Source organism: Nothobranchius furzeri, chromosome 5 (assembly GCF_043380555.1).
Source record: "Nothobranchius furzeri strain GRZ-AD chromosome 5, NfurGRZ-RIMD1, whole genome shotgun sequence".
In the NCBI taxonomy this organism is placed as follows: domain Eukaryota; kingdom Metazoa; phylum Chordata; class Actinopteri; order Cyprinodontiformes; family Nothobranchiidae; genus Nothobranchius; species Nothobranchius furzeri.
In genome coordinates, this window is record NC_091745.1 from 75,238,962 (window position 1) to 75,265,555 (window position 26,594).

Sequence of the window (26,594 nt, forward strand, 5' to 3'; positions counted from 1 at the left end):
TGTTATTTTTTAAGTATGATCATTCACATTCCATCTTTTAGTTATTTTTAAAACACAGAAACGTTTTATTTACCTGCAACGTTTCGTTTGCGGCTGCAAACTTCTTCAGGCTGACGCCGATGGTGGCGTCACTTCCTTCTCTTTTTACTGGTCTCAGCAAAACCTCCCTCTCACGCCTTCAAGCCATCCAAAATGCAGCAGCCAGATTCCTAACCTAATCCAGCAGACGAGCTCACATCACCCCATCCCTCCACTGGCTCCCGGTAGAATTTAGAATACAGTTTTAGTTTTAGTCCTGACCTATAGAGCTCTTAACAACCAGGCTCCAAGCTACCTGTCTGAGCTTTTATCCCCACACATCACCTCTCGGAACCTCCGATCCACATCTGAAAACCTCCTGGCTGTTCCTCGAACCAGACTAAAAACCAAAGGGGACAGGGCCTTTCAGTCTATTGTCCCCAGACTTTGGAACAGTCTGCCTTCAAATCTCCGTCTCTTGAAATCTGTAGAGGTCTTCAAAAAACATCTTAAAACTCACCTTTTCATCCAGGCTTTCCCCCGCTAAATATTCCAAAAGATGGCTCTGTTCTTGTTCACACCTTGACTTTGTTTTTACTCCTGATTTTTGTTACTATTGTTGTCACTGCAATTGTTTTTATGATGTTTTTATTGGTTTGAGGTATTTGCCCTGATTTTACTCATGTTGTACAGCGCTTTGTGATTTATATCTGTGAAAGGCGCTCTATAAATAAACTTTACTTACTTACTTCTCCGTTTATCTGCGGGCAGCAGAGGACGTTGTCGCCCTCTGCTGCCCACTCTACCCTCTCCGACGACGCGGTCCCATGCACGATCCAACGAGTAAACTCCACCGTCCCTCTTCATGGTCCCACATCCACGTCTCCTTATCTCGATAGCTTCTTTTTATCCATCTTTTGTATTTCTGTTGTTCGGTGTTTATGATCCTTGTGTTGTCCCAGTCCAACACACTGGGATTTCGATGGAAATCCCATTCAAACTCTGCAATAAAACATACATAGGAGAAACCGGACGACAGTCCAACACACGAACAACAGAACATAGAAAGGAGTGCGAGAAAGAAACAAGTCGAAAACACAAGAGCAGCAAAAGAAGAAGCAGAAAGCACAATAAAGAAGTCAGCCGTAACAGATCACTGCACAAGAGAAAACCATATGATGGACTGGGACAACACAAGGATCATAAACACCGAACAACAGAAATACAAAGGATGGATAAAAGGAGACGTGGATGTGGGACCATGAAGAGGGACGACGGAGTTTACTCGTTGGATCGTGCATGGGACTGCATCGTCGGAGAGGGGAGAGCGGGCAGCAGAGGGCGACAACGTCCTCTGCTGCCCGCAGATTAACGGAGAAGGAAGAGACGCCACCATCGGCGTCAGCCTGAAGAAGTTTGCAGCCGCAAACGAAACGTTGCAGGTAAATAAAACCTTTCTGTGTTTTAAAAAGAACATAAAGATGGAATTAGAATTTCAACACAGCAAGAACACACCAAAGAGAATCATTTACTTTGAGTTTAACACACAGGCTAAACGTAAAAATAGTCTTCTACCCCTATTTCCTGCTTTAGCCGCCAATAGATTAGAAAAGCCAGTCAGATCTACTTCTCACACCAAATTAACATTCATGGACTCACCCATTTTGGCTCCTGATGGAGAAAGCTGTTGTTGATTTAGCATCCAGGAAACGGCAAAGTCTGTCTTGGCTAGTAGAAGCTAACTGTTAGCATTAGCATCTCCACTACATGGCAGAACTCCTTCAGAGTTGAGTTATTTGACGAGATAAAATATCAATAAAGCAATCCTGCCATCATCTGCTCCCCTCTGCTCTGGCTAACGTCTACTTCCTGAAACAGGAGGGCCAGAGCGCTTGTGCTGTTTGTGGAGGTAAAATCTCAGCGTTGCAGAGCAAACTGAGTCATTGGTAGAGTCGTGCTGCTGCTATCCAATCAGAGACGAGATGTTCGAATATCGAGAAATAAGACTCCAAAACCAAAGTCGTCTTCGGCTCATCTCTCCCGTGGTTTGTTTCAACTCGCTGAAACAGGAGCGCCAGAGCTTTATTTCCCACAGAGATCGACTCACAAGGCATTAATTGGTACCGTCAGGTAGACCGTCAGTTGCCAAAGAAAAGTGATTTTGCTCTGCATATCGGTCTAGCCATGCTCTATTGGAATCTCCGTAGTCCCAGACAGTCTGCGGCTGCTCCAATCACAGAGCTCTATCTATTTGGTGGGCCAATCACAGCGCTCTGTATGTTTGGTGGGTGGGTTGTTACTGTGAGTGAGAGGAAGATGGCGGTGGCTTGTTTTAAACGGCTTTGGCATCAACTTTGAACTATTTCGACTTGGGCATATCTTTAAGCAGATAGGTTCTTAAGTCCTTTATTTAGAAAAATGATGCGTTTATGTCTTCTTCGACAGTTTATGGCGGACTGTTTGTTGTCCCGCCTTGTGACTGAGAGCGTTTAATGAGTCGTGGCCAGACTGTATACTCACATGTACAGGATGGCTTGCCAGGCTAAGACACCACTGCAAAAGTATTGAAAAGAACAAGTGAGCTTGGTCTTTAAAAAACTGACAAAATTATGTAGAGAACAGCAGCATCCGTGTAAATAATTACCCACCCATCATTAGAGAGACATCAATAAGATGACCAGTGCCCGACTGATGGGTGAAATAAAATTTATACTTTTTTTATATTATATTTACACATAATAATCATCCATCACAGAGACTCGTGTGTGCGCGCGCACACACACACACACACACACACACACACACACACACACACACACACACACACACACACCCAGGGTTCCCTGTTAGGCTGCTCGCTGCCTGTTAATGGTGTAAAACAGGCTGAACCACAGTGCACAGCTGTTTTTAGTCAAGTAAAAGGATCATTTGAATTCTCTCAGGCTTACATTCTTAGTTGATGCACCTTTCTGTGTTCAGATAGCTCCAGTTGGAGTGTTGGCAGGTTCCCAGTTTGGGTGGATATGACCATTCGGATGAGGATCAGCACCTCCAAATCTGAGACCATGGTTCTCGACCGGGAAAGGGTGGCTTGCCAACTCCGGGTCGGGAGAGAGGTCCTACCTCAAGTGGAGGGGTTTAAGTATCTCAGGGTCTTGTTCACGAGTGAGGGTAGGAGGGATCGGGAGATCGACAGGCGGATTGGTTCGGCGTCTGCAGTGATGCGGACGCTGAGCCGATCTGTCGTGGTGAAGAGGGAGCTGAGCCAGAAAGCCAGGCTCTCGATTTACCGGTCGATCTACGTCCCAATCCTCACCTATGGTCATGAGCTTTGGGTAATGACCGAAAGAACGAGATCGCGGATACAAGCGGCCAAAATGAGTTTCCTCCGTAGGGTGGCCGGGCTCAGCCTTAGAGATAGGGTGAGGAGCTCGGACATTCGGGAGGGACTCGGAGTAGAACCGCTGCTCCTCCGGATCGAAAGGAGTCAGTTGAGGTGTTTTGGGCATCTGGTCAGGATGCCTCCTGGACGCCTCCCCGGGGAGGTGTTTTGGACATGTCCTGCTGGCAGGAGGCCCCCGGGTCGACCCAGGATATGTTGGAGAGGTTACATCTCCAATCTGGTCCGGGAACGCCTTGGGGTCCTGCCGGAGGAGCTGGTGGAGGTGGCCGGGGAGAGGACGGTCTGGAGCTCCCTAGTTGGGATGCTGCCCCCGCGACCCGGACCCGGATAAGCGGAGGAAGACGACGATGACCATTTGGAGCGGTTGGACTCTCTCTTTGACAGTCTGGTTATGAAGTTCAATCTGTCAGAGTGCAGAACATGGCTCATGAAGCTTCCCTTTTATTTATTACTCATCCTCTGACAAACTGTTTTTATCTGCCTCAGAGGATTCTGAGGCCAAACCAGTAGAATAAATATTCATGTTAGAAACGCTTCCCAGTAGCGGAGGATCACGGGGGACATTTGATTTACCTTGTGAGGCACTCCGAGAGCTTTAGCATCACAGGGGGATTCGGGTTTGGTCACCGGCTGCCTTTATTTTCATTTTAAAAGAGGACATCATTGATTTATGTCGCAGTCCCTCGTTGAGAGTCACAGGAATAAAAAGGCTTAGTCGGATGGAGGCTGTTGTATACACACGGAGCTTTGTGAATATGTGACAGGACTCCAGGAAGTGTCAAAAATCTGATCCATACGCTGACTAAATGCCAGAGTTTTTGTGTTTCTGAGTAAAACTGAGGCGGGATTAGTTGTGCAGCTGTCAGCTCGTCAAAGCAGCAAAATGGAACAATCCAAGAACCGGAAGGCCCTTACGTAAAGAATCAGGTGGACCACTGAAGCCTGGGCAGATCCTGTGACATTAAGAAAAATTGATTCCCTCGTCGAGGAGCTTTCATTATCTCCCCACCAGTTAGCAGCCCTCCCGCAGCTTCCTGAAGCTGAATTCTCGGCGGACTCGTCATTTCATTGAACTGAAAGAGCTTTGAAACGGCATCAGACCTCCTTTTTTCCTGTTTTGATCATCGGTTGAACGGGCGGATGAGAGCCTTGTGTTTCAGCTGGCTTGCCCTCTCTGAAGCATTAGAGGTGAACGACAGCCGCCGCCTGAGCTAAAAGATGCAACTTTTAACCGGCGGAGGAGCCGAGGAGCGTGTTTGTGTTGTGCGTTTGCCTCCGAGGTGATCTTTACAAGGTTATCGCGCTCACAGACTCTGACCCACTTGGCCGCGCTATCTATCGCCGTGGAGCTGGTTGCCATGGCTGCCGAATAGGTGCTAACTGCCACTCAACAGGCCTGCTCCACACTCTGAGCAAACGCGTGGGTGTGTGTGGCATGGCATGTGTGTATTACTATTATTATTATTTTTCATCACCTTGTCTGAACATGTGTGTGTGCAGGAGTGCTTCCCCCTCACTGTACTGTGTGTTTGCACACGAGGGAGTTGGTTTAATGTATGAGTGCAGGTTCAACATCACACCATGTTTATTTACCTCCTGACACCTTGTTTACTTCATCTTGTTTACTGGATGTAGACTCTTGTTTTCAGACATCCAGCTTTAGACCGGGTCAGCTGCGTAAAACCTGAACACGTACATTTGTTCAAACAGAATCAGCAAGAGGAAGTGATCTTTTTTTTAGTGTGTGTCAGCGTGTTCATCTAACGTCTCCTCGGTTAGCTAGATGCTCGGCTTCATGTGAGAGATTTTAGGTCACTTCAGATTCTTCTCTCACTACGCACGAGTCCAAACTCGCTATGTGAGCCTAATTCCATTATGCAGTTTTCATGAGATGGATGAGGGTCGGCGACAGCGAGAGGGAGCTCACGGAGGAGATGGTGGCAAGAGCGAGAGGAATCAAGGCAGAGAGAGGTAACTGGAGCAAAGGCTCAGATGGGAGAGATAGAAAGGTTCAAGCTGATGTGTGTGTGAGGGAAACGGAGAGGAAGCTGTAAACTGCATTGATTATTTTTTCTTTTTCCTCCCCCTTCCTCAAACTAATTAAAGTTTTAGCCTGGCTCAGTGATTACCCCACTGCTTACAGAGGCTTTCTCCTCCTGGAAGACTCGGTTTTACCTTCCCTCTCCTCCTCTCCCTCCCAGATGCCTTGCTGACTTATTTACATAGCTGGAGGTGCTTTACTATGAAATTACAATTAGGAAGCAGCAGAGCAGACTCTCTAGGAATGGCCTACATGATGCCAAGTGCATCTTGACTGTGATTGGCTGTTTTAAATTCCAGAGGGATTTGTAGGAAGAAGCACGTTCTTTTGATTGTAATGCGTTTTATTTGATTGCTGTGGTCCCAGACCTTGTCTGGGGTTGGCTCACAGCATAAAGCACGCAGAGACAAAAAACTACAACATCTGGAAGCCATTGAATAAGTAATTTTATTCATTAATATCTGCACTCCTTACCTTTTTGTGACAATTTTGTATTTGTAACCACTAAAGGGTTTCTTAGCAACTTTTTCATATTTTTAAATCATTTTTGAGCCAGTTTGGGTTAAAGTGACCCTCTACAGGGGTAATGAAATGTCACTCAGATATCCACCTCCCACGTTTGCAGCTTCAGAGTGCTGGTCTGGTCTGTTGGGCTGACACATCTGGCGCTGCAGTCTGCTTCCAGCACGTTTCCTGCATGTTTTAGACCACGAACACAGCTGATTTGTTTGATGTAGTGATGAATCACTCCTGTAGACACTAATGAAGGCTGGGGAGACGTTTCAGCTGTTAGATTAAGGTGTTAAAAGGACGAATGCACAGTGAGGAGATAGCTTTCATTTTTGGTTCTACTAAACAGACACTAGGGGGTGCTAAAAGCTGAATCCCATTCTGTCCCACTCTGAACTTGAGACTGTTCTCCACACCTTCATCTCCTCACGCGTAGACTACTGTAACTCTCTTTTCACGTGTCTGAGCAGAACCTCCCAGAACTGTCTACAGGTGGTTCAGAATGCCTGTGCTCGGCTTCTGACCAAGTCCTCCAAACACACCCACATCACCCCGCTTCTCCTCCAGCTTCACTGGCTGCCAGTCAACTTCAGGGTTCATTTCAAGATCCTGGTTCTGGTCTATAGGGCCTTACATGGACAAGCACCATCTTACATTGGTGGTCTTCTTAGTCCCTACACCCCCAGCAGGTCCCTGAGGCCCAGTGATCAAAGCCTACTGGTTGTGCAGCACCAGGCTAAAGGTCAAAGGTGACTGATCATTTGCTGCTGTGGCCCCCAGACTCTGGAACCCTCTCCCCCTGAGCCTGAGATCAGTGGACTCAGTGGTCTCCTTTAAAAAGCAGCTGAAGACTCACTTGTTCAGGCTGGCTTTTGTATGACCTTCTTCACCTCTCTCTCTTTATTTTGCTCTCCCCACCTATTCCACCTTCCTCAGGGTCCACTGATTTCCATCTTTCCTCGTCACTCTCTCTCTTTCTTAACGTTTTTAATCACAATTGTCTATTTTTGCTCATTTTAAATATATTTTTAAACATTTTATAAATGCTTTATTATATTTTACATTTTTTGTTTTTGTGAAGCACCTCATGATTTTTATCTTGAGAGACGCTATAGAAATGATATTTTCTTCTTCTTCTTCTAAAAGCAAGCAAAACTGCCAAGTGTGGCTTTAATGCAAAGTTATTAAAATGAATGTGATAATAAGAAATCTTTTTGGTGTTTTTTTTAAATCTCATGCTGGTGTCCTGACTCCGACTTTGGTGACCACGGTTTTAAGATGAGCCCCTCAGACTTCCTGTTCTGTTGAGCTGACTTCCTGTTTTATTTTGTAGAGTTTTTACCTTTGTGTGTTTCACTTGTTTCAGATGATTTCACCTTCGTGCAGTTCTTGGTTTGGTAAAGGGATACTTTGTAGCTTTTTCATATTTTTAAATCGTTTTCTTGAGGCGGTTTGTGCTAAAATGACCCTCTACAGGGTTAATGAAACACCACCCAGCTCCTATCGCCCCCCTGTGGCCAGATTATTCCACTTGCAACTTCAGAATGGCGGGCCACTCCATTGGGACTGACATATCTGGCGCTGCAGTCTGCTTCCAGCATGCTTCCTGCATGTTTTAGATCATGAACACAGATGATTTCTTTAATTTAGCGATTCATCACTCCTGTAGACATACTAAGGAAGCCTGGGGAGACACTTCGGCCGTTAGATTAAGGTGTTAAAAAGACGAACGCGCAACAAGGAGACAGGTTTTGCTTTCAGTTCTACAAATGGACACTAGGGAGTGCTAAAAGCAAGCCAAAACTGCTTAGTTCCTCTTTAATTGCTTTTCCAATTTAGTTGGATTATTTACCTTTTGCCCTTCTGGCTTTGCAGCTCCTTTTGTTTTTATAGATCTACCAGTTGCTTTTCATCCATCTCGTCCTCTTTTCTATTTCTGTTCATGGATTATCCACTTTTTACTTTGAGTCTTCTTTCTTGATTTGCCTCATCATTAAAAAAGATTTTGTTTTGAGCCAGTAAAGTAGTTGCAGAACATCAGTTTCTTAAAGAGCAAGTCACCCCCAAATAAACTTTTTTTTGCTGATAAACTAAATAAACGAGTGTCTAATCGTGCTGCAGACACGTGTCGTCAATAATTTGGCACTTCAGTGCATCTTAGTTAAAATTTAAATATTCTGCCTAAAACTGGCAGTGTTGTGCCATTGTCAGGTAAAAACTCTGCACTGTATTTTAATTTAAATCTGCCACCGCTATTGGCTGAGAGGTATGCTATGATGTAAACTGGTACATTATGATGTCACAATGCTGTTGTGAGCCTGAGTGTGTGTGTATTTGTTAGCAGCTCCGCCTTCTCGGTCTGCCAGGCAACAGCATTTGTTGCATTTTTCAAACATGAAGTGGGAGTTGAGTTAGACTCTGGTAGGGGGTGACTTGCTCTTTAAAAAAGATTTTGTTTTGAGCCGGGAAAGTAGTTGCAGAACATCAGTTACTTAAACGGGATTCTACAGCAAACGCAAAGCACCCAGTAGCCACACGATGACGTTTTCTGCCCTTTAATAGAAAAAAATGGGATCATCCGATGTGCGTTGGTAGGATCAACGAGTTATCTTTGGGTTTTCTTGTGCTGCTTTACAAGACTCAAGGCTGAATCTTCAATAGAGTTGACTTCTCCCGTTAAATCCCTCGGATGCTCATTTGGGACTGGATGTAGAATGTTATGAGGTTACCGCCTTTAAGCTGCTTCCTGTGTTCTTTGACTTGTTACAGAGCTGTTTTTGTAGTGCGCAGTGTGACGGGTGCATCATCCCGCTGGGAGAAGCTGCAGATTTCAGAGATTTCAAAGCCGAACGTTGTGTTTTAACAAGACGATCAGCGTTTGCTTCTCCCGTCGGCAGCTTCAGCGCCGCCGATGACCGGTGGGTGCTCTTGTCATCTGGTTGCCATGGCGCCGGCACCATGCATTAAAACGTCAACGCAGTTTGTGTCAAAACGAGGACAACTTTGGATTCATCGTGTGAAATAAACGAAATGCATTTTGCACACGTGTGAGGGATAAATAATAAATCTGGTGATTTTTTTTTACTAAGAAACGGCTTTCTGTGGTTTCAGGAGAGATTCTTTTTGACCTTTTCTCCTTCGTTCCTGCGTTTAATGCACCATTTTCTAAGACGATAAGGACGGGAAATAAAAGCTGTGAAGTACCTCGCTTTTAGTTTGATGTATAAAATCCAACAGCAGACACTGAAGTGTGATTCTAGTGGGAGAAAGAGAAATGTTTAAAACACACTTCATGTACCATTCATCCATTAACCTTTCGGGGGTGTGATGGGAGGGGAGTAAATACATTTACTCTAAGCTGCTATTGAAGGGAAAATGCATGCAATTTTCTTAAAGCACAGCTTGCAGATGAAATATAAAGTATATTATCTAAATCAGAATCTAATTCCTTGTTTTCTCGGCACTCGGCCTCCCTCTTATGCAGATTTCTGTAAAGCGTGTTGTGTGAAGTGGGTTGTTAGGGCCTCCCCCTAACTAAAACAAGTAAGCATTCAGGTTAAAAGCCATTGTCGTAATTGAACGGTACGGCCCACAAAGACACCTAATGAATACGTTTTATGGAGAGTATTTTAAATGGTATTGACTAAAAATTATTCATGATTTGCTAAAAAAGAAAAAGAATATCTGTCTGGGATAAATCAAGATTTCCATGTGCTCACCAATGCTCGCGCTCAGGAAATATGAGTCATGACCGCTGATACAGACATTGATATGCAACGTGGCTCTGCTCTGCCTCTGCCCCAGGCCTGCTGAGATTAGAGGAACTGGTCCGCCGCTTCCTCATCTCACGGGAGACGCTGTCTGTCAGGATGCTGGATGAAAACCTGGACCCCACCCCGCTCCTGAAGGAGATCCGTGACGACAAAGTGGCCACCATCATCATAGACGCCAATGCTTCCGTCTCCTATCTCATCCTCAAAAAGGTCAGGACTCCAACATCGGGACCGCTCGTGTGTGTTTAGAGAAAAAGCGTTGTGTGTGTGGGGAGGGTGAACGTGTTTTTTATGTTTTCCTGATGCTGACGGTTGAGATTCTGAAAATCATTTGTGAAACGATCAATAAAGTTTGTTCAGAGCTCTTTGGGGGGAGTCGTTTGTTGAAACAAAATTAGCATCTATTTTTATGCTTTCTGCCCTCTGGAGCCGCACGTCAATTAGCCCCAGCCTTCTGAAAGTTTTTGACTAAAGAGCGTGGCTAGCTGGGACGCGGTGCAGATGTTAGCCCGGCTCCTTCTGATTCATCCCAGCGCCGATAGCAGCGCCGTGACTCACGGTTTGAATAGGATGTTTTCTTTTGGAGTGCCTGTCCGCCCTCAGCTACATGTCCTAGTGTTAGTCTGATGATGCAAAACTGTGATTAACGTATGCTTCCTCCTCTTCCACATTCCCCTTGCTCTCTGCCTCTTCATTAACTCTCCACCTTCGCCTCCTTTCTCCCACCATCAATCTTACTCCGTGCTATCCTATTCTTTCTTTCCACATTCATATCTCACCTCCCTCTTTATTTTTTCATCCCATTCTCTCTTTTTGTCCCGCAGGCATCAGAGCTGGGGATGACATCAGCATTTTATAAGTACATCCTCACCACTATGGTAAGAACGCACCGATTGTTCCTCTCCTCTCCTTCCTTCTCACCCACTCCTTCCTCCCTCTCCTCTTCTGTCTTGGCGCGAGCGAGCAAAGGTGCCAAGGCGGAGAAGGTGTTCGATAAGGGGGGGGGGGGGGGGGGGGGGGGGGAGAGGTGACAGGGAAAAAGAGGGGGAGAGGAGATGAAAGATGAGAAGAGGGAGGAAGAGATCTGAGAAGCAAACATGCAGTTCAAAGATGTGGAAGTGCAGAGGACGGCAAAAGCAGGAAAAAAGGGTCTGAGGTGAAGGTGATGACAGAGGAAATGTGCTCTTCTTTCCTCCAGCTTCTTCACGCTTCTGCCTCCTTGATATACAGACTCACATCCTCTTTTAGCACCTGAATTAGTGTTACTTTATGTCTGATTTTTATTTTCTCCTCCTCTCTGCGCGCTGGCGTGTTGTTGTGTATCACTTTGAAAAGCCACTCGAGTCTTTTCCATCAACCCCTCTCATCCTTGTACGGCTGTTTTTCTGCCCTTTCCTCACAGCTAACCACATTCTTGTCTCTCCCCGTCAAAAATTAGATGTTGTCACTCTCAGCTTCTCTTCCCCTGTTTCTGCAACTCTTCCTCTTCTTCTCAGGACTTCCCCCTGCTGAGGCTGGATGACGTGGTGGACGACCAGTCCAACGTTGTGGGTTTCTCCATGTTTAACACCACACACCCGTTTTATCTGGAGTTTATCAGAAGCCTGAACCTCTCCTGGAGGGAGGGCTGTGATTTAACCTACCCCGGCCCTGCGGTTAGTGTCCTGCAGCAACAAAACACTCGTGCATTCAAATGAGTTGTTTTGCAACGTAAACTTAATCCGCTTAACACCTCTTGCTGATTCATGAAGCAGTTAAAGACATTTTACTTGTATCTAACAGGTATTTATATACTTTAGCCTTTCTGCTTACCTTATTTACTCCAATGGTTTTGCTCCTTCAATCATAACTGCCAACACAAGCCTCCTCATTATGTCTTCTCTCCTTTCCTGTCTTCCCTTTGGGTTTTCCCATCCCTCCCTTTATCTCCAATCCGTCCTCTTCCTCCCCAGCTCTCGTCGGCGCTGATGTTTGATGCGGTGCATGTGGTTGTGGGGGCGGTGAGGGAGCTGAACCGCAGTCAGGAAATTGGAGTGAAGCCACTCAGCTGCACCTCGCCTCAGATCTGGCAACACGGGACCAGCCTCATGAATTATCTACGCATGGTAATCGCTTCATAAGGCTGCATGTCTGCTGGATGTGAGCTTGTTTACGTGATGCTGGACAAACTCAACAGAAAATAAAAAATTCTGTTATCACGTGTGTGTGTGGTGAAAAGTTGCCCTGACTAGGATTTGAATGAAGTTTGTTTAGAATTTGATGATTTTGCAGTTTCAAAAGGAAGAGAAAATAGACCAGAATGAAATTTAGGGATCTGGCGGATAACACTTTCACAAAAAAAGTACAACTTTAACACTTTAGGGGATTTATTTGCATTTTTTTCTGCAGAAAGATTTTAGCTCTCGGCAATTCTGGTAGTCTTGCCGGTGAAACTCAACAAATCAGAGTATGGTGCAAAAGTGAATTTATTTCACTCCATCAGCTCAGACTGCGAGACCTTCTAAAGGCTCAGCAACCCTTTGCATGTGTTTAGGTTTCACTCCATCAGCTCAGACTGCGAGACCTTCTAAAGGCTCAGCAACCCTTTGCATGTGTTTAGGTTTCATTAGCTGATTCGTGTGTGACACTTTCACTCTGGAATATTGAACCTTTTTCATTAATTCGTTTCATCTTTTTAAGCTGAATTACTGACACAAACAAACTTTTGCACCAGCTTCTCATTTTTTGCTTGTCACCTGCATGATATGATGGGGTTATATATATATATATCTATATAAATATGTATACATATATATATATATATATATATATATATATGTATATATATATATATATATATATATATATATATATATATATATATATATATATATATATATATATATATATACATATATATATGTGTGTTTATTTATTTATTTTTTCGGATTATTATTAGAAATTTGTTTTCCTAATGCAGCTTATTGCAAACTCCAGAAAAATTCATGGGCTAACCTTTAACCGCTTCCCCCAAATCCTTGCTCATTTTTAAAACATCATCGGCTTACATTTACCTTTATGTTGTTACAATTCCACTCATGAACCTGCAGGGTAAATTTCGCCGCCAGGATTCAAGAAAAGTTCACGTTCTCCAGCATAAAAGTCCTGTTTGTGCAGCTGCTGCTTCACAACAGAACAGCACTACCTTGGTCTCTCTCAAACCCTCCTGGAAAGAATTGAACTGGATTTGTCCACCTGGGGCTGCTTCAAACACCTCTTGTCAAATATGAACATAATTTAGCTTTTTCTCTTCTCTTAGCTGACATTTTTAATAGCGTTGAAAACTGGGAACATTATCCTTATTTTTTTGGGAATAATTTTGTGGTCTTGTCCAACCTGCTGCTTCCAGGAGCCTAAGGCTGATGTTAAGGACACAGGTCAAGTTTGGAGTTTTCAGCGTCTTTTTGGTGTTTTCTAGGATGCTGAGTTTAAGAAAATAAAGCACTTCAGTTACAGCGGCTTCTGTATGACAAAAAAAGGCTGTAACTAACAAATATCTTCAACATTGACTGATCTGCTGCTCATTTTCAAACGATCAATAAAGTGTCAGAAAGTACCTATTAGGACTTATTAAACCCTGAGGTGACACCTAAAAATTAGAGCTGAAATAATTTCCCTATTGTGCAGCTGAAAATTAATCTTCCTTTCAAAGCAATCAGTCAGGCAATGAAATCGTTTTCCAAGCAGAATAATTGATCTGCTGGTTTCAACTTCTAAAATCAGAGTTGCTTTTAATGGTACAATATGTGAAAAGATCATAAAAAGGTCTACAGTCTCATTCATGAAGGAAGAAAGATCTGATTGAAACAGATTTTAATCTCAAATGGCGGGGGTGGGTGGGGGTGGGGGGTGTGTGTGTCAGTTTTTCTCCTTTCAATAAAGCTAAAGGGACGACGTCTGTGAGACCGGGGGCTTGCGAGTTAGCGCCGGCTAACCGTACAGCCGTCATTGATCGATACCTACTGGCAAAGCACAGCAGCGATTAGCAAAAATCCTAAGCCGCTAACAGGAGCGACCCAGACGTTATTTCTTGTACATCTCAGAAACCACGGCATCTTCCTACTTTAATCTTCGCTAGAGAAGGCTAGAGGCTAACGTTGAGCTAACATTGCTAACGGTGAATTGGAAATAATTGGCTCTAAAATTATCTCAAGCTACTATTTTTTACAAGCCGATCTTACAGTGAAATGTATTTATTTACTTATCTAACCTTCTCCCTTCGCTCTAGGACCGGGAGATCGGGGTTCTAAGACTTTAAAAAGGGACCCAACGCCTCCCTTCTTGACACTCAGCTTTAAAGGGTTGGACTGGGGGGTTAAGCCACCAGATAGTGGCCACAGCTCACCGCTCCCCATGGGGATGGGTCAAATGTGGAGATGAATTTCACCAGTGTGTGATGACCAATGGGACTTGATCAACTTACTGGATATGACTCTATGTCTTTGCTCGTCATCTAAGATCTTCTAGTGCTGAGCGTTAGGTGGCAACAGCCTTGAAACTCACAGAACAGGAGTGAGAAAGTGACCGATGTGTTTTGACAATGGGCTGCAGTACCCACATTTAACCACAGGAAGTCAATTCTTACCTTTAAATACCAGAAAGTATTTTTTTAACCGAAAATCTCAAAATATGATGGATTTTCTGATAAGACAAGACATAATCGATCCCACAGTGGGGGATTTCTGCGTTACCGCAGCTCAGACAGATAGCTAAACAGTAGAAAAGTTACCAACAAGGCAAAAATAAAAGAGACAAGACACCAAATACAACAGTAGTTCCTGTGTAGACACATACACAGTAAGCTTTGGGGGGTTCATTGTTTAAAAAAGAAGATTCCTGAATTTTTGATTCTTTCCGATGGCTTATTACTGAATAACAACATGTATGTTGGGGAATCTTTACATCCCACGTTGCTCGTAACCTCTATCTGTTGTTCTTTGTCATCTCCCATCTCTGGTGTTCTGCTCCCCTCGTCACCAACCTGTCGTCACGGCAGCCTGTGTCCCATCTCTCATTACCCGCGGCCCATCTGCCCGACATCTGTCTTTGTTAGTCAACATCATGGTGTGCTCCATCTTCAGCGCTCTGCCATTCATCACGGTTCCTTCAAACTGTGCCAGCACCTGGGTTTTGGAGTGGCCAGGCTGAGCAGTGATGTCCAGGTCTGAGTCTCATTAGAGAGCTGTTGACTGTCTCCTCTGCCCTGTCTGTGCCTCTCGATCAGTCTCTTTCTCCCAGTTGATCCAGAGCTGATCAGCCTTGTCGGGGACGGCTTTAGTCGCCGTCTCTCTCTCTATAACTTTTTCCTGCCTCCAGATAAACGCTCGGTTTAATGATGATGGATGGTTTCATGAAGAGCCCTGGTTTTATTTGTGTCCCTGTCTCTTTTTGTTGCTCCTACACATGTTCCTTTATCTTCTTGCCCTTTTTTTCATCCTCCGTATCGCTATCCTTACTGTCATCTTTCTGCCAGGTGGAGTACGATGGCCTGACAGGACGAGTGGAGTTCAACAGCAAAGGTCAGAGGACCAACTACACCCTGCGGATCCTGGAGAAACACAGAGGAGGCCACAAAGAGGTCAGGAGCCACCTGTTCTGATGCAACGACTAGGTCATGATGGCCTCAGGTTCTGGGTTAGTTACAGGTCACCAGCAGGTTTTCACAAAGCCGAGGGAGGCGTTTCACACTCAGGTCAGCCCCGTCCCTTCCCCTGAGCTGAGCGTTATGAAGCTGACGTGCGTTAGCTTAGAGTCGTTTAGCAGAACCGGTCCACACACGGCTTAGATCTAAATATATAACAGGGATTTCACCCAGAATGCCTCTTGAACATTATCGCTGCTGCTGGACGCTCACTTGATATTTAGTCATATAGAAACACAGAAAACACTCATGAATATTTGATTTATTTTATAGAGACAAAAAGGATTTGGCATTTCCCTTTAATTTTGACATCTCATTTCGTTCATAAATGTATACATTTTTAATGGCGTCTTTATGAAGCCTTTGTCTTGTGCAGAAATGAATTGGCTTGAGGCTTGCTGTCGTTTTGATCTGTATTAATTCTGGACTTTTGCTTCGGGGGAAATCAGCAAAGAACGAGACTAAAGTGGTCCTGGATGTAATTCTGTTCATAGATTTTTCCCCAAATAACATAAAGAAAACTATATTTAGACTTTTGCTGTGCAGCAACAATTTGAGCCGAGTGTGAAGATGCTGGCATGAGAATCAGCTCCTCCAAATCTGAGACCGTGGTCTTGGGTGAGAAAATGGTAGAATGACTTCTCCGGGTCAGGGACGATGTCCTGCCTCAAGTGGAAGAGTTTAAGCATCTTGGGGTCTTGTTCACGAAAGATGGAGATCGACAGGCGGACTGGTGATGTGGTAGTGGCATCAATCTGCCGTGGTGAAGAGAGAGCTGAGCCAGAAGGCAAAGATCTCGATTTATGTTCCAGCCCTCATCTGTTGTCAGGACCTTTGGGTAGTATCCGTGAACAAGATCGCGGACACAAGCGGCTGAAATGAGTTTTGTCCGCAGGGTGGCTGGGCTCTCCCTTAGAGATAGGGCGAGAAGCTCGGTCATCCAAGGGGCTCGGAGAAGACGCGCTGCTCCTCTGCATCAAAAGGAGCCAGTTGAGGCGGCTCGTGCCTCTAGTTAGGATGCCTACTGAACGCCTCCTTCGTGAGGTTTTCCAGGCACGTCCAACCAGGAGAAGACCTAAAGGAAAACCCAGGACACGCTGGAGGGACTATGTCTCTTGGCTGGCCAGGGAACGCCTTGGGATTCCTCCGGAGGAGCTGGTCCAAGTGGCTGGGGAGAGGGAAGTCTGAGCATTCCTTCTTAAACCCTTTTCAGATAGACATTCTGGAATATGTGTGGACAATTCAATCCGGTTTTTAACCAGAACTGTGTTTTCAGACACACCACTTTTGTACCGGAACTTGTCCTTTCGGCTGCCTTCACACAGCAGGGAAAAGTTCCAGATGTCTCGGGGGGGGGGGGGGGGGGGGGGGGGGCTGTACCCAGATATTGCATAAACATGGTGCGGCGAGCATACATGCGTCATTTACCCAAACAAAGCCATTCAGAGCTATAACTCCTCTCACTGACCGGACTTATGTTAAGCATATTTCTGCGCACACGAAGACGCATAAGAGACCTGGATGATGAAGCTCAATGGTTAAAGGAATCACGGAAGCGGTGTGAAGCGCTCCGTCGCGCGTCTAGACGGTACCGTAGGAGGTGAGCTGCTATGGTTCGCCACATGCTACAGGAGCGAGCTATCTAGGTGCGCACAGCGTCCCCCGGTCCCCTCCTCCCTGTCCGGAACTCGACCTCACCAGTCTGAAGCAGCCACCCTGTCCGTGACAAGTCCAGACCTGTTACTAGGGGCGTCGTCCGGTTTAATTATGGAAAACTTTATCCGTATGTTTGTATTCAGACACAAAGGTCTTACGGACAGAGTCCCGAACATTTCCGTTTTCATGGCCTGCCTGAAGGGGGCTTTAGGCTGCTGCCCTCGTTACCCGACCACGAATAAGAGGAAGAGAATGGATAGATGGATAATTGAAACTAGAAGTAGCAATTAGTGCAAAATGATAATGGACAGTTTGTTCATTTACATTATTCCAAGAAATCTTTATATTATATAAGAGCAAATAAAAACCAGGCAAAGATCTGCTCTCCTGCATGACTTTTACCAGAACAAAATAAATTTGACATAAAAAATTTAGGTCAAGCAGTTTCTTGGAACCAAAACAAAATGCTGGAAGGCCAAACCGTTATGCAACAACATTTCCTCACAACTTCCTCCAGTAAGCAAAGAGCTGAAAGGGAAGATTTAGCAATAAAAACAGAGTTTAAGTGAGGCTTTAAGCGCTAACACCAGAGCAGCAGAAGTTCACGGACCGGAGGAAACGCTTTCTCTTCACCTTCTCCTCAGCGTGTCTTCCCGCTGTCTCTCATGCTTACACCAAATGCCATTTTCTCACTTAAAGCTGAACTCCGACTCAGCGGAGAGTTGGGTTGCAGTAATTAACATTTTAACTCTGCCCACCTCTTTGTATGGCGACATCCACCGTAGGCCGGCGGTGGCGGTTCACAGATAAAAGAGCGCTCTTAAATGTCAGTGCAGGATGGAAACTGTAATAGAAAAGCTGTGATTCTGTCGGTGGAGCCATTGCCTCTCTTCTGACCCGCTGAAGGATGTGCAGTAATACTCCTAAAGAAATGCCTCTTTGAGCTGCTGATCCACCCAACGCTTTGCTTGAGTCATATTCACACGCCTATAAGTGACTTTACCGTCTGTGTAAAATGGGAATGAATGTTCAGGTGTGCAGTTTAAGAACGGCGTGAGTGAAGCGAAGAGACGCGGCACTAAAGCAGTTGATCACGGACGCTTCTCATTACCGCCCACCTCGTTGTTCTGCTTGTAAGCAGCGGTTGTTTTTATAACGGGGCGCGTTGCTGCTAGTTTTATTTGGCTCCTGTGGGAACTACTGCATCAACACAGATATGTAACCGTATGAATACTAACGCCAGAGTGTAAAAGACAATAAATGTAATGGCGTTTGCGTTATAAAACCGACCGCCATGATTGATGTTCGGACTGGTAAACCTGAGCACGTAGCCTGCCACAATATAAAAACAACAGGTGCAACGAAGCTTAGCAGAACATTATTTATCCCATAATAGTTATTGATTTTCCTTTGCTTTGTATTCCCTGTCAGATCGGGATCTGGTACTCCAACAACACTTTGGCTATGAACTCCACCAGTTTGGATATAAACATCTCAGAGACTCTGGCAAACAAGACCCTGATAGTCACCACGATCCTGGTAAGGTCACGGTTACCTGGCGTGAGTCGGCGCTGTTGACCGCTGAGTGCTTTTCTGTGCTCCTGCGCTGGAGCTCACACTGTGATTTGGTCTTTTTCTGGCACTTTAGCCGTCGCTGTAGCTGTCATAGAAACCGACAGCGCACTGAGAAGAATGTGTTGCTGCCCTTCTGGCTGTTAGCTCCTTTGTGTTTTTATCTGATCATGAAATCAGTGATGTTCATCATGCTTGATCCATCCTCTCTGATCTGAAAACGCCAAATGTGTGATCAAAATGAACGGGTAGTATCTCACCTGTTGTGGACAGCTCTTTGAATGAGTAGGTCTGATCAAACAACTGGGTCAGTCTCACAGGGGACATGATATGCAGACTTGCCCTTTTGCATTAGTTTGTGTTGTAATGTTGGTCTCTACTACCTTAGTCCCTTCCACCGTCCTGTCAAGTGACCCCTCCAGTACAGGGGCTGGTTAAACAGGGTCTACAGTTTATACCTTGGCAGGGGTGAAGTGATGCACCCCTCAAAAAAAAAAAAAAAAAAAAAAAGATTAAAATACAAAATAAAAATACACCAGAGGTCTATCTGACCCCATTAACAATGATGTTGTCAGTGTTTGGTTTGAGAAATTATGGGCCTAAAATAAGGCGTTTTGAAAAGTCCCGGTTTGTGATGTCATAAAATAAACAGGGACAATGGCATAGGACCACATCTCACGTGCAAGAGAGAGCTGCTACTGGAGGAGCAATGGCTCTACTCCAAGCCCCTCCATATTGGAGCTTCTCAGCTTATAGTAGCCTGAGCGGAAGATGAGTGGGCGTGGCCAGCTCCAACTTGTTTACTTAGAGTGACAGAGCCTTGAAATGTCTTTTTCTGGAAGGTGCTGAAAAAGTTGAGAGTAAAACTGTTGAAATTGCTTCATATGATCAAGAACTTCATTAAAATGTTTTGTATCGACCGTCTAACTATTGCAACTTAGGGAGAATATAACAACATGTCCCCTGTAATGATTTTGTTTCTGTTCGTGCAGCTTATTAATGACTTTTACGTTGCCGAACATTTTACATTTCCAGCTGTTCATTAGCTGCCCTTCAGAGAATTTCCTAGCGATTAACTACAGAGTTCTCTACAAAATATAATTTAATTAGAAGATTTATGAACTAACTTTGGCATGGATCTCTGTTTGTGACTACCAGACCAGGTTAACTGTTCAGTCTGAACTGATCTCTGTTTCTGCAGTAGGGTTAGGGTCAGGGATGACTGAGATAATAATTGTTCGTAATCTTTCTGTAATAACCCACTTCAAAATTGTCCATTTCAGCCATAAGACTTCTCAAAGTCCCCAACCGACCCTTCCTTTTATCACAAGTGGGTTGAAAACCTGTCACAAACTTAGGGGTTGTGATGGATGCTAAACTAAAAATGGACATTCATTAAGACCTGTTTTTACCACCTGAGGCGTCTCTCTAAAGTTAAGCCCATTTTAAAAAGGCGTCATCTCCATTCAGTTGTCCATGCCTTCATTTTTTCCCGTCTTGACTTCTCTAACTCAGTGCTATATGCTATCTCCTCCTCCACTCTCGCTCGCCTTCAGGTTGTGCAGAACGCAGCAGCTCGATTCTTGACTGGCACCAGGCAGCGAGAACACATCACACCGGTTTTAGCAAATCTCCATTGGCTCCCCATCCATCTCCGGATGGAGTTTAAGATCCTGGTTTTTGTGTTTAAATCCCTCAATAACTTAGCACCTGGCTACTTGTCTGAGCTCATTCACCCTTATATCCCTACAAGATCCCTCCGATCAGCCGACCAGCACCTCCTACATGTCCCTAGCTCCCGCTGTAAATCCCGCGGTGAGCGCGCCTTTTCAGTTTGTGCACCGAAGCTCTGGAACCACTTGCCCCTCCTGATCAGACTCTCTTCCTCTCTTTCCCTTTTTAAGTCTCATTTAAAAACTCAATTTTATTCATTGGCTTTTAATTCAGTCTAACTTGTTCTCGTTCTCCTTTTCTTTCCGATTTTAATAACTCGATTTTAATGGATTTAGTTTTAATTTTTGATTGTTTTTATTGTGTGTTTTTGTTCAGCACTTTGGTCGGCTCTCATGCCGTGTTTAAATGTGCTATACAAATAATCTTGGTATGGTATGGTATTTAATAAACCAAAAATCATCATGAATACGTCATTTTTAGAGTGTAAGTGGTTCAGAAAAGTTACATTTAGTTTGTTTGGGATTTTTAAATATTGTTGGTATTTAACATCTTTTTCTTAAAGGGACTTTACGGAGTTTAGAATTTTTATGCTCGCGATCGCCCCCTCAGGCCAAAAGCGTAATGGCAGCTTCAATAGTAGGCTCGTGCACGAGGCGCGCATGCTGTACGTGCACACTCCTTAACGAAAATAACAGCTGAGACAGTCCCTTGTGTGTGTGTGTGTGTGTGTGTGTGTGTGTGTGTGTGTGTGGCCCAGAGGACAGAGGACAGGAGAACGCGCAGCTAATTAATTAAATAATTTGGTTCTGTACCTTTCTCTTCAGCACAGCCGACAAAGGTTTATGATGGGTCAGTCCTCCTGCATGCTCAGATCATTCCCTTCCCTTGCTTGAAAAATTGTTCCAACATGAAAGTTGATCCCACATCTTTTTTATCTGTGAATTCAATGCCGTTCGGCGAGTCTCAAATAAAAATTTGGGCATCTTACTGTAAAAAAATATACCATTAATGTAAAAAATAAACTCAAAATAAACTGTGCTCTCATCCAGAATCGAACCCCGATCCTCTGCATGAAAGCGCAACATCTTACTAGGCGAACTAAAGCACCAATGACATCCTTTGTATCTGTAATGTTTATATCCTTGATGACAGCTGAAACAACGTCCAAAGAACGGTTTGGAGGGCTATGCCTGAGTGTGAACGCGCATGAGGCAGCCTGCTCGACCCGAGCATCTCTCTTTTTCTGTGATTTTACAGAAAAACAGGCAATCACAGTAAAAATGCCAGGGCTCATTCTACAGGACCAGGGCATTGCAGGAGAATGTATGAAGAAGACATGTATTATTTCTACACATGTTTTGGCTGTCAGACTTCCATAATGCCCCTTTAAGGGAACTCAATTTGTGGAACCTCATTTATGGAAAGCCATGGAGACTGGGTTTCCTGTTTTGGGGTGAGAAGTTGAACATCTTGAAAAACCAAGAAAAGTAACAACAACAAAAAACAACCTTTGGGATTTTAACCGTAGCTCTACTGGCAGACCAGTAGCTTCTCAACCACGTGACAAATGAATTGGTCCTTGGTGTCAGCCTTTCAGGATTTTTATGTGCCTTATTTCCCCCACACCTGTTTAAAAATGATTGAAATCCAGGTTTATCTGCCTTGGTTTAAGTCCGTGTTCTGGTCTCGCCTGCATCTGCAGCCATCTTCCACTACCTAATGTCTTTTAAATCTCTCCAGTAATAGGCTCACGCTGTAGGGCACTTCCAGGGGGAAGATCAAAGCATTATACAGTACATTGACTCTGCTGAGGCTAAGCTATGCTGACTAGCCTCGGGTCAGGCCCGGAAAAAAAAGGATCCTAAAATTCCCGTGATGCATGTATAATTTGTCCTTCTCTCTTGAGGAACCAATGCATTTTACAGACTACTTAGTTTTCCACATAAAAGGAAAACGGAGTTTCTGCATGAAAGAAAAAAATATAATTCTTTACATTTAATGTGAGAAGGGACATGCAAATGAGTTTTAAAGAAACATTTAGATATGCATGATTACACGTTTTATTTTAAAGAAATAAATGAAGCTAGCGTAGGAAATGGTAGCCTGACGGGTGGCGCTCATCCATTTTCAACCCTCTTATGGATTCATCTTTATCATCCTGATTTAACTACGTCTTTAATAAACATCTCAGCTTGGAAGCTAAAGACCCTGGTCTCCAAGCCGTTAACGACTCTTTTAATCCGGTTAACAGCTTCTGCAAAAACTGGAAATCTGTCGTTTTGAATCAAATCTTCTTGCGTGTCCCTCGTGCGCAGGAGAACCCGTATGTGATGCGCAAAGACAATTACCGAGACTTCGAGGGCAACGACCAGTACGAGGGTTTCTGCGTGGACATGCTGAGGGAGCTGGCGGACATCTTGAAATTCTCCTTCAAGATCAAGCTGGTGGACGATGGGCTGTATGGGGCCCCAGAGCCCAATGGCTCCTGGACCGGCATGGTTGGAGAGCTAATCAACAGGGTGAGTCATCTCCAGAACACACTGAAGCATGCACAAGTGTTACAACCAGTCCAAACACACACCTACACACACACACACTTATGATGTAGCCCCAAACCACAACTCTGCTGTAACTTCCCATGTCTCAAATTGCCCTCAGAGGGGAGTAAGACTCTTATCTAGGCCGAAAGCTGAATTGATGATTCCCCAAAAGACCGTGGTGAAATGGCTTGGAATTGCCTGCTCTGTCTCTCATAGCTGTAACCGTCACTAACCTCTTTCTCAGTACACATAAATAAATATGGATTTACATTTTGTCCTCCTTGTCCTGACCTATTGTGCCTGTGACTGACGCTCTGGTTGAAGCAGGCTAACGAGAGCCCGTCTCTGTTTAATTACCACCCGGTACACTTCAATTACCAAGCCGAGGTCCCCGTGTGACGTCTGCCACGGTGGTGCTCCCTCAGCTCTCCACACTTCCCGCCCTCCTCGTAGCCTGATCACTGGGCTCTAATTAGTGGCCCATGCTCATCAATTAGCTTCTAATGGAGGCGATGGAGGGGAGGCAGGACGGCCAGAGACCTGCAGGTTTCATGCAGGTGGAAAGTCCAGCCACCCAGGTTTCTCTTTAATTACTCAAATTTAGATTATGGATTCATCGTGTGAGGATGTGAAAGGTAAAGTGCACGTCAGTGCGTTTCATCGAACCTTCATTCAGATGCACAGTCAGACTTTTATGGGTTCCTCCTGAGAATTGCAGAAACAGAGCCCCAACTGCACCTCAACACTTGTCGTTTTCCTGTCTCTCTCTCACTAATTCTCTCTCCCTCTCGCCCTTTGTCCTTCCTGTCCAACTGTCTCTGTCGATCCTTCAGAAAGCAGACCTGGCTGTGGCGGGCTTCACCATCACATCAGAGCGAGAGAAAGTTATCGACTTCTCTAAGCCGTTCATGACCCTGGGGATCAGCATCTTGTACCGAGTTCAATTGGTGAGGGTGTTATCTCGGGCTGCAGGGCACCTGCTGGGTGAAACCTACTTCAGATCTTCTGCTAGACTTCATCTAATTTCAGCTGCGTCGCTCCTAAGCTCAGACTTTAAAACCTTTCCTTGTTAAATGATGAAATCAGACTTTTGCAATAAATCTGAACCTTTTAACAGCAGATGATGTGAGTTTATGGTGATTTGTTTTTTCTCAGGGAACCTCTGTAATAGGGGCAGCTTTACATTGCTAATGAGGTTTTGGATCGGTGCCAGGCGTGCTCCAGCAGAACGCATTGTTAAACAGAGCGTTTATGGATTGTAACGGTGGGGGTATCAAAGCACTGCAGATGCTGAGTCAAAGAGCAGAGAAGGACACTGCCCTCCTGTGGAGCACGGAGGACACCGTCCTCCTCAGCCCTGTAGCTTCTCTCACTGTCTGTCTCTGTTTTCTCATCCGTCTTTTCTCATTCCTTCTTTCTTCTGTTCCAGGGTCGTAAGCCGGGTTACTTCTCCTTCCTCGATCCTTTCTCCCCAGCTGTCTGGCTCTTCATGTTACTCGCCTACCTGGCTGTCAGCTGTGTGCTCTTCCTGGCAGCAAGGTCAGAACATTACATCACACACTGCGTTGATTGTCTGCAGCTCACATCAGAGCTCTCCTGCCACTTAAACACAACTCTCCTGTCACAGATTTGAAGTTTTTACTCAGTCCCCCCCCCACCCCCACCCCCACCCCACCCACACACACACACACACACACACACACACGCACACACACACACACACACACACACACACACACACACACACACACACACACACACACACAGGCAGTCTGACAGGTCCTGTGTGACTTACTGGCCCGAGTGCTGTGTCGAAGGTAGATTACAGCTTTCTTCTCTCGTATCCTGACCAGGTTGAGTCCATACGAGTGGTACAACCCTCACCCCTGCCTGCAGGAGCGCAGGGACATGCTGGAGAACCAGTACACCCTCGGAAACAGCCTGTGGTTCCCAGTTGGCGGCTTCATGCAGCAGGGATCAGAGATAATGCCCCGAGCCTTGTCCACCAGATGTGTCAGCGGTGTGTGGTACGTCACGCAGCACTTGAGCTGAGTGTGTTTTCCTCAAAAATACCTTTCATTTTGATGTTTGACCTTGATTTTGTTGAAAATTGTGCAAAATAGAAAAAAAGCTGCATTGATATTCATCCGGTGAAGGAGAAGTTTTCCCAGCGCTCATCTGAAATATGAGTTTAAGACATGCGAGGTTTGGGAAGCGCGTGGATCTGGGAGCTAATGAGGGAGAAGCAGTCACTCCTTCAGGATTCTTAGAACTTCACACAGGAGCCAGCTGGGTTGATCCTTTTTGGTCTTTCACCTCCAACCAAAGAGACTTCCTCTTTTTAAAAGGACTGGAAGGGATTAGCAGACTGGGATATCGCTGTGCATCCCTCCTTGAATTTTTCTTTAAAGCAGCTTTTTCAACACGCATCTCAGATCTTTCAGAGAGGGAGTTTACGTTCTGAATTACAAGTAAATAAGTCAAATGTGAAGCTGACAAAGAAGGCAGCCAGATGAACCCTGAATGGCACGTGTGCTGGGAAGGAACGGTAAATGGTCTGTATTTGATGTAGCGCCTTCTAGAGTCCTGGAGCCCCCCAAGGCGCTTTACAACCCAGTCAGTCATTCACCCATTCACACACCGGTGAGGATGAGCTACGAGGTAGCTACAGCTGCCCTGGGGCGCACTGACAGAGGCGAGGCTGTCGAGCACTGGCGCCACCGGTCCCTCCGACCACCACCAGCAGGCAACGTGGGTTAAGTGTCTTGTCCAAGGACACAACAACAGCGACGGACTGAGCGGGGCTCGAACCTGCAACCTTCCGATTACGGGGCGAGCACTTAACTCCTGTGCCACCGTCGCCCACAGAAGTGAAAGTCTCTGAGAGCTGATGAGATTAAAATGTAAAAACAGTAAAGTGTAGAGAGTACATGGTGTTCCTGAGTGAAGTCAGCAGATACGAGTTTAGTCTTCAAGGTTCTGAGTGTAGACTATCGGTGTAGCAGGTCTTTACCAGGTTGCTCAGCTATGAAAACACCCTAAAGCACCCGTGTTTCCACCCGACACAGGTGGGCGTTCACGCTGATCATCATCTCCTCCTACACGGCCAACTTGGCCGCCTTCCTGACAGTTCAGAGGATGGAGGTTCCCATCGAGTCTCCGGACGACTTGGCCGATCAAACCAACATCGAGTACGGCACCATTCACGGAGGGAGCACCATGACTTTCTTCATGGTACGACGGGATTTGCACGGCCACTTTTCTGGCTGCTTTTGTTTGTTTTCATGAGAATGCTTCAGGCTCCGTGGGCTGACATCTGTGTTTGTCAAAGAGTGTTGAGTCTAAACATGCTGGCATGTTAGCCTGTGGAAGTGTGTGTAGGTGAGTGTGTTTAAAGTATTTGTGTTGATTCATGTGAATTTTATACTTTAATGTATTTTTTTTGTTTTCTGTGTTGAGGCTGTAAACAAGTTATCTGTGTACTAATTAAACAAGCTTCAGTGTTACATTACATTATGTCCCTCAATGACACCAAATCCACTTAAACACACAAAACTCCCAAACAACCCATCGACGCCACCTTTTATTCTAGTTTGATTTTCTCATTTCTGCAGCTTCACGTTTAAATTCTGTGAATTTTAGATCTATAAAATAAGGCTGTCTGTTTTTTTCTCTTGGATGCATCCTTATTCCACTTATTGACCGTTTTAGGATAGCTTTTAAGTGA

The 26,594-nt window shown here is 45.0% G+C and overlaps 1 protein-coding gene across 9 annotated transcripts in view; it reads left to right on the forward strand.

Moving 5' to 3' along the window:
* Positions 1 to 26,594, forward strand: part of grik5 (glutamate receptor, ionotropic, kainate 5) — a 147,550-nt gene that overhangs the window by 104,323 nt on the left and 16,633 nt on the right. For 7 of the 9 annotated variants that reach the window (XM_015950295.3, XM_015950296.3, XM_015950298.3 and 4 more), the window contains exons 8-18: positions 9,777 to 9,955; positions 10,570 to 10,623; positions 11,242 to 11,400; positions 11,698 to 11,850; positions 15,258 to 15,362; positions 18,513 to 18,620; positions 22,643 to 22,846; positions 23,701 to 23,814; positions 24,297 to 24,406; positions 24,721 to 24,894; positions 25,936 to 26,101. In XM_015950295.3, coding sequence (XP_015805781.1) covers positions 9,777 to 9,955; positions 10,570 to 10,623; positions 11,242 to 11,400; positions 11,698 to 11,850; positions 15,258 to 15,362; positions 18,513 to 18,620; positions 22,643 to 22,846; positions 23,701 to 23,814; positions 24,297 to 24,406; positions 24,721 to 24,894; positions 25,936 to 26,101 — 1,526 coding nt within the window. Of the gene's footprint in view, positions 1 to 3,256; positions 4,610 to 4,652; positions 5,393 to 9,776; positions 9,956 to 10,569; positions 10,624 to 11,241; positions 11,401 to 11,697; positions 11,851 to 15,257; positions 15,363 to 18,512; positions 18,621 to 22,642; positions 22,847 to 23,700; positions 23,815 to 24,296; positions 24,407 to 24,720; positions 24,895 to 25,935; positions 26,102 to 26,594 lie in introns of those variants that run through there. The other 2 variants (XM_015950300.3, XM_015950297.3) reach the window with 2 other exon arrangements.